The 7,829-nt window shown below is 35.6% G+C and overlaps 1 protein-coding gene across 2 annotated transcripts; it reads right to left on the bottom strand.

Moving 5' to 3' along the window:
• Nucleotides 1–926: 926 nt before the first annotated feature.
• LOC120261702 (calcium-dependent protein kinase 29-like) lies at nucleotides 927–4,669 on the bottom strand. Of its 2 annotated transcripts, XM_039269684.1 has the most exons (8): nucleotides 3,735–4,241; nucleotides 3,542–3,665; nucleotides 3,322–3,465; nucleotides 3,055–3,207; nucleotides 2,750–2,865; nucleotides 2,499–2,666; nucleotides 1,398–1,628; nucleotides 927–1,302 (listed from the first exon to the last, which is right to left on the bottom strand). In XM_039269684.1, the coding sequence occupies exons 1-8, from the start codon at nucleotides 4,239–4,241 to the stop codon at nucleotides 1,141–1,143; spliced, it is 1,605 nt and encodes a 534-aa protein (XP_039125618.1). In that variant the 3' UTR covers nucleotides 927–1,140. The 2 variants fall into 2 exon arrangements, with proteins under 2 accessions (XP_039125618.1, XP_039125617.1); XM_039269683.1 differs by having other exon boundaries at nucleotides 3,542–4,669.
• Between the last annotated feature and the right edge of the window lie 3,160 nt (nucleotides 4,670–7,829).

Raw genomic sequence — 7,829 nt, 5'->3', positions numbered from 1 at the left:
AAGACCAAGAAATATATCTTCATCAAATAATTTAATTGGGTGGCTACCAAACAAGTGTCATGTCAAATTGTTTGTATACTTTTTTATAATTTTTGTGTTTATTAGGGAATGCATAATTGCATGCCCCATAAAAATGGGTTATTATTACAGATATTAACTTATTATTTTACTTATCTATCCCTTCTATAATAAATCGACTAAATTATTTCATAAAAAGACCAAATTATTCCTCACTCTCTCATTTATATGATACAGGCTAAGAGAATGAAGGGATGAAAAAGTAATTTCCTTTTTTTTATAAATGTCTCTTTAAATAATTTTAAAATTAACTTTTAAGAGTGTGGTGGGAGAGAATTCTGGCAAATATGATTTTTAAAAAATATATTAATAATTAATTTTTTAATTTAATTTATTTTTTTATAGTGGCTTACAAGCATTTCTCTTTTTCACAATAATGAAACATTGATCCAACAAAAATTGAATATGTCTGTAATACCAAATTTAAGAGTGTGGTGGGAGAGAATTCTAGCAAATATGATTTTTACAAAGATATATTAGTAATTAACTTTTTTTAATTTAATTTAATTTTTTTTTATAGTGGCTTACAAGCATGTCTCTTTTTCACAATAATAAGACATTGATCCAACTAAAATTGAATATGTCCCAAATACCAAATTTGCACCAAGGGCATGAACTTTCTTGAGAAAATAAGTAACATACATTGTATGTCTATCAATGGATTCCTGAGATGTCCCATAACATTTTGCCCTTCACATGTATAAATGTTGGTGAAGTCATGACAAAGCAATACTGTTAATAATAGAAACATAAATACATATAGTTCATTTTTTTTTTGTTTTCTTATCATTTAACTTCCCTCCATCATTAATAAATAATTAATGAAGGCACATATCAAAGACAAAAGATATGGAAAGTGTGTGTTTTTGCAGCCTCTTCCCTGTTATGAACACATAAAACAGCAACACCCCACCACCATCATTTGGCTCTCAAAAGGGTTATTGCTACATTTCATCATAAGAAGCAGAGTTAACATGTTAAACTGCTGAAAGTAAGCAAGAGAGGGAGGGAAAATTGAAAATTGTTAAGAACTAGAATCACTGGTGCATCCTTTTATCAACTTTACAAATTGCAAGACAATCTTGTTTCTTTCAAAGAACCATCAAAGAACAATCTGTGATTAAGGCTGTCCAATGTAGCTCTTGAATACTGGCGCGACGCGTTCCTCCAGTCTGTTCCGGACGTCATCATTATCTCGAACTCTTTGTAGCTAATGCGACCATCCTAACCAATAGAACGAAGATGCTAGTTAATTGTTATTGTAAATCGACATTGTAGTAGAAAAAGTTAGGAAATTGATGATAAAAGAAAAAAAAAACCTTGTCCTTGTCAACATCTGAGATGATGTCAAGGATCACTTGTTCGTTGGGTCCGAGGTCATCTTCTCCTAAGGCTTCTCTCAACTCGTTGATCTCGATATACCCATTCCCATCCTTGTCGAAGTATTTGAATGCTTTGGATAGGAGCTCCTCATTGCCAAGCTGTTTCAAGTGAACGGAGATGGCCAAAAACTCATCACAGTCCAAATTACCATTTCCGTCAGAATCTGCCTGTTAAAACAAAAGGGGTTTTCTTGTAATGAGATTATCAAATGAAGTTGATAAAGAATGACGGCATAGCAGAAAAACCCTTCTGACATTGTTGGACTGCAAGACACATTCTACCTACAGGGCAATAAATGTGATAATATCAGGAATGCATTTGACAGGTCTGTAGTTTTGGATGGTTTAGAGAATTCAGGCAAAAAAATTTTACACCAGAAAACACATCTATCACATATTTCAGGACATTTGTCTGAGTTTCATATTGCTACAAACATCAGTCATTTGTCCTGTGGAGTTCAATGATAAAATCCAAGGTCAAAGCCACTTCATTTGGGAAATGCATATATATGAAAGCAGGGTTGCAGTATCTTATCTACAGGTTTGGCTATCATGGTTGAGTCTGGCCACTAACAGGATTATAATGCAGTCAATGTTCTTGACACTTTAGATACTCTGTATCTATCAATGACCAACTGAAGATTCCATCCAATTACTATTTGAAGCTCAAAAACACACATCAGTTCTACCACGAGAGCAAAATGTGTACCTGTTTATAGATATATGAAAGAACCTTTATTGTTTGAGTAGAACCTTTTAGCTTTCAAATTTTTACAAGATAACTCCAATGGACACTTCTATACAAATTGTATTTGATTAAGATGCCAAATAACATATTTCATCTTTTTTAAATGCAGTAATGCATGTGAGCTTGTTTAGTCTTTATTGTGTGTTTAGAGCATTACTTATTAAATTAGCATGAACTAAAGAACCAAATGTCAATTGTTTGGCTACTGTGTGCAATGATATGTTTATCTATCATGAGATTTATAACAAGAAAACAAAAGAAATCAATCAAAGCAAGTGTTCTGAACATACTGCTTCCATAATCATCTGAACATCTGGCTCTAAAACACCATGGCCAATCATATGGAGACCCTTTCTAAGTTCATCCATTGACAAGTTCCCATCCTTGTTTGTATCCATCATGTGGAACATTTGCCTAATCCCAGCAATTTCTTCCATAGGCAACTGATCCGCAACCACCTACAAATTATCACTATTAACAACGCAACTTATCTCAAACACGAAAAAGAAGATTAGCATGCCCCTCTTTGATTTAAACTTACTCTTAATGCTTTCTTCTTAAACTTGTTCATGACTGAAAACTGCTTAAGCCTGAACCTCACAGTTTCCCCAAGCGGAATATTAGGAATCACAGTATGATTCTGCAGCCAAGGATGCTCTTCACAAGAAACAAAAGAAAATACAATTAGTTTGATGCTCATGTATTCATATATGTGAAATAACTGGAGGAAATAAATAATACTCCACAAGAGAAATGTGTTGCCATATTCAACTACAAATAATGCAAGTTACAGATTCACATAAAGAAAATACACTTGACCAGAAACAAGGAAAACAAGGAACATACCTAGAACTTCTTCAGCTGTTAATCTGGTGTAAGGATTTGGATCAAGCATTCGTCGCACAAGATCCTTGGCATTATCAGAGACTTTTGGCCAAGGATCCCTCTCAAAATCAATCACCGACTTAACAATCGCCCGTGCAATCCCTTCATCAGACTCTGCATAATTAATTAATCACCAAACAGAAACACACATTCAGAATAAAAATCCTCGGTCGCTACCTGAAAACAAGCTAAACAATATTCAGGACATCAGAAAAGCTTGCACTAAACCTGCCCAAAATGGAGGAACCCCACACAACAATATGTAAAGAATAACACCAGCACTCCATATGTCAACTTCTGGTCCATAATTTCTCTTGAGAATCTCTGGAGCCATGTAGTATGAGCTTCCAACAATTTCATGGAAACGTTCACCTTAAGCAAAATATACATTGAATGATGATCAGTAATGTTTGATAAACAGAGCTTGATGAACTCTCAAATGCATTACCAGGCTCAAAGAACACAGAGAGACCAAAATCAATGGCTTTGAGAGGAGAATCCTCAGAAGCATTAGCAAACAAGAAGTTCTCTGGCTTTAGATCGCGATGCATCACTCCATGTTTGTGACAGTGCTGCAATGAAGAAGATAGATGAATTGAATACAAGGATTCGTTGATGAAAGGAGTTTGTTTTGAAAAAACCTGGATGATCTGGATGATGGTTCGGGCAACACCGGCAGCGGCACGCTCGGAGTAGTGGCCACGGGTGACGATGCGATCGAAGAGCTCGCCTCCAGCGCAAGCCTCCATGACGAGGTGGACGGCGTCGGAATCCTCATAGGCGTCGTGGATGGAGACGACGTTGGGGTGGGGAGGGAGGGTGCGCATGATGGAGACCTCGCGGCGGACGTCCTCGATGTCGATGGCGGTGCGGAGCTTGCGTTTCGAGATGGATTTGCATGCCAGGGTCTCGCCGGTGTCGGGATCGGAGCAGAGGCGGGTGACGCCGAACTCGCCACGGCCGAGTTCGCGGCCGAGGAGAAAGCGGGGTGGGAGGGGAGAGACAGGGGGGTCACGGAGGACAGGGGAGATGTCGGAGAGGTGGGGGTGATCGTCGGCGTCGAGGAGATCGTCGGAGAGGGGGAGGCAAGGGGTGTTCTGAGAGTTGGAGTTGGTGAAGGAGAGAGGGGAGGAGCAGCAGTTGCCCATGCCCCCTCGCTCGCTCACTCGCTCTTTCTCCTCGAGAGGAGGAAGAGGAGGAGGAGGAGGAGGAGGAGGTGGTGGTGGTGGTGATGGTGGTGATTGGATGGATAGGGGTTGAGATTTCTCCGGGACATTGGTGCTCGGGAGAACACGGAGCTTTTTTCTCGGGATTCATGGCGAGTTTCACTCTGGTTCTCGGAGAGCTTGAGGAGCAGCGCATTCGGCGGAGCGAAAAAGAAGGGATGATGATCAATGGCGGAGGAGCAGGGTCCTAAGGAATCGCCATGGATGGTCGCTTCCGAGTTCCAAGCAAGCGATTCCTGGCTCCAACTCAAGTTTGACTCGGTCTGTTTTTTTGGGAGTTTTGCATATGTCCCCTCTTATAATTATTATTTTTCATCCAATACCATTTTGGTGTCCAGGTTTTTACTACTAACATTTTTATGGACCAAAAAGCTAATAGTTTAATGATATTTAATTTTATTGCGAAAACAGTAGTGAGACCATAAAAAAAATCGAGTTTAAAATTCGTTTAAAAACAATAATAATAATAATGAATCACTGATTATAAATATGAGTTCGCAACCTAAACTTTTTATTTATGATTGAGAATGTATGGATTGGATGATTAATTTTTAATCTGTGTGCACGCCCCTGATATATGTAGCACTTGTCGCTTTTGTCAAAAAAAAAAAAAACTTAATGATATCAGTATAGAGTACAAAAAATTAGGATACTATGGTATTTTGTGAAAGATAAAGACATTATTTGAAAATACCTAGTGTACACATAATTAGGGATGGCAATAATACCCAAACTCAACCCGACCCGACCCGAGTTTGACGGGTAAAACCCGATTCGATCAGGTTTCTGATCGAGTTTGGATAAAACCCGACTTATATGAAACGGGTGCGGATACGGGTATGAGAATTTTAATACCTGATCCGTACTCGTACCTGTACCCGACCTAAAATTAAAATTACTAAAATATTTATATAATATATATATATATATATAATATGTTCTACAACTTAAGAATTTAGGGTTTTTTATTTTTCCTCTTTTGTTTAGTCTTGTAATTTTATACTAATTTTATTTTATTTTATAAAAAAATTATAATTACTTTTAAGTTATTTTTTATAAAAATTAATATATTGTTTATTAATTTTTTTAATATGGGGGTGGGGGCAGGTATACCCACGGGTACCCGATTACCCGTCGGGTGTGGGCAGGGACGGAACCAAGGGGGGGCTAGCAGGGGCTTCAGCCCCCCCCCACGACACCGGTGGTCTTCTTTGTTTGGCCGGAAGACCCATAACCAGCCCCCCCTGGCCGGCCAGGCCAGTCCAGCCAACAGTAGACCGGCACGACAGCCCCTCCTCAGAAGCCTCCTCGTTAACCTCATCCTCTTCAGTCTTCCTCACTCTTGATGTACAAGCTCCGATCTGACACTGAGTTCTTCATCATTCCCGGAGGGAGGAATGGAGAGAAGCGAGAATGTGTTTTATGAAGAGGTACCTGAAGTTTTGTTTATTTATATTTGGTTGATTTGTATTTTTTTTATTTGTTTTTTTTAAGAGAAATGATTGAATAAACAGAGTTATATGCTTAGCATGGCGCCAGGCAGGCACCACGTCATTGGATGTGGCTTAATTTTATTTTATTTTTGCGATTATAGCCCTGGAAGTTCTATAATTTGGAAGATTTGGGAACATGCAAATGCAATGTTTGTTTGTTTGTTTCTTTATATATATATATATATATAATAATAATAATAATAATAATACATTTCTTGGGTCATATCTAATAATAATAATAATAATAATAATAATAATAATAATTTAAGGGAATTTTTAGATATGACCCTAGAAATGTATTATTATTATTATTATTATTATTATCAGGGATTGTTGATTTTATAAATATAATTTCATGAATATTCAATCTATGTTTTCAAACTTGTATTTTTGGTTCCTCTACTTAAATTGGTAACCTTACACTATTTTCAATAGTGATATCAGTCCTTTTATTGAGGATTTAGATTTTAGATTTAGGGGTTTGATATAACTATGTTAAAAGAATAAAGATTAAAAAATTATAATTTTAAATATATAGATTAAAAATGTAAATTTAAAAAAGTAGACCACAAATTTAGATAATTATACCGTTTTTCCTATTATTATTCTTTACAAGTCTATTTTTATGTTTTCACATAATGTGTGCGCACATTGGGAGTGGTTTGTCTATATTACCAACAAATAAATAAATAAATAAAATAAACATTTTTCACCGAACTTTTTAAACTATTATGTTTTTAAGTAAATACGTCTCAGTAAACTTTATGAAAAAAATTTATTAATCTTTTTAATTCATGTAATGCGAAAACTACCACAATTGCTTTTAGTCTTCTCTTTTATCCTTATTCTTATTTTTTTATTACTTTCTTAGTTATATATATAAACTTCATGTTGTGATTCTTTTTCTTCTTATATATAAATATCCACTTCTCTCTTCTCACTTTTTGGGAGACAGGATGGGTGGAATTTTTAAGAGAAGTTATTTCTTTTTGTAAGGAGAACTCAATCAATAACACACTATTTTGTATAAGAAACAATTGTTATGTTGACTGAATTTTTTTTTTTTTATTTTATCCTTAGCCCCCCCAATCGATATGTCTTGGTTCCGTCCCTGGGTGTGGGTTAAGGTTTTTAAAACCCGTCGGGTTCGGGTTCGGGTATACTAACAGGGTAGTGGGTATAGGTACTGATATAGTAAAACCCGCACCCAACTTGTTGCCATCCCTACACATAATGGATCACTTTTTTTAAGAATTTTATGTGTAAATTTCTCTTTTGTAACTATATTAATACTAATTTAGTCAATTATGAAACTTCCAAACATATATGACAACATATTGTTCTAAAGTTTGTCATTCCTTTCAAAATTTGGCATTAGAACTTAACTAATTTATGTATGGCAATCTGATCCAGTCATTTTGCACAGTCACATCAATTGAGTTAAAACAAAAATGTTAGGTTGATCATGTGTGACATACTGACATTAGGTAGTTTTTACAAGATTATATAATTGAGTCCAGCTATGAGAATAATTTTACAAGCCTAAACTATTAAAAAGCATTGCATTTTTCCCAACTTTTATCCTTTTATGACAGAATGTTTCTGGAGCAACAAATTCTCTACTCTAAACTTTGGAAAGAATTGCATTTTTATAGCAATATTAAGAAGAGAACCTTTTTTTTTTTCTGTCAAATATGTGTGGGCTGGCTTTCTTATGCTTATCTTCTCTACTTTAAACTATGGAAACTATTGCATTTTTGTATAGCAATATTAAGATTAAGAGATTCTTTTTTCTGTCAAATATGTGTGGGCTCTCTTTCTTATGCTTTTCTTCTCCTGAAAGTCTTTGTTATCTTTGTTAATGACTCTGGATTATACTCTAATTCATTGGTTACTTTTTCATGTTATTAACTCCATTTTGTCTACCATAAAATTTTTTGCTCCAATTTAACTCAATTAGTAAACATTATATCTCTATTTTACAACAATCAAGAGTTACAAATGAAGCCACAGAGCT

Source organism: Dioscorea cayenensis, chromosome 5 (assembly GCF_009730915.1).
Source record: "Dioscorea cayenensis subsp. rotundata cultivar TDr96_F1 chromosome 5, TDr96_F1_v2_PseudoChromosome.rev07_lg8_w22 25.fasta, whole genome shotgun sequence".
Lineage (NCBI taxonomy): Eukaryota > Viridiplantae > Streptophyta > Magnoliopsida > Dioscoreales > Dioscoreaceae > Dioscorea > Dioscorea cayenensis.
The sequence above is the reverse complement of the archived record's forward strand: the minus strand, read 5'-3'. Positions and strand labels throughout refer to the sequence as shown.

Excerpts from the sequence above, each read along its gene's own strand:
- LOC120261702 (XM_039269683.1), bottom strand. The coding sequence starts at position 4,241 with ATGGGCAACTGCTGCTCCTCCCCTCTCTCCTTCACCAACTCCAACTCT. Across the intron at positions 3,466-3,541 it reads CTCTGTGTTCTTTGAGCCTG|GTGAACGTTTCCATGAAATT; the intron begins GTAATGCATTTG and ends ATTTTGCTTAAG. Across the intron at positions 3,208-3,321 it reads GGTTCCTCCATTTTGGGCAG|AGTCTGATGAAGGGATTGCA; the intron begins GTTTAGTGCAAG and ends TTAATTATGCAG.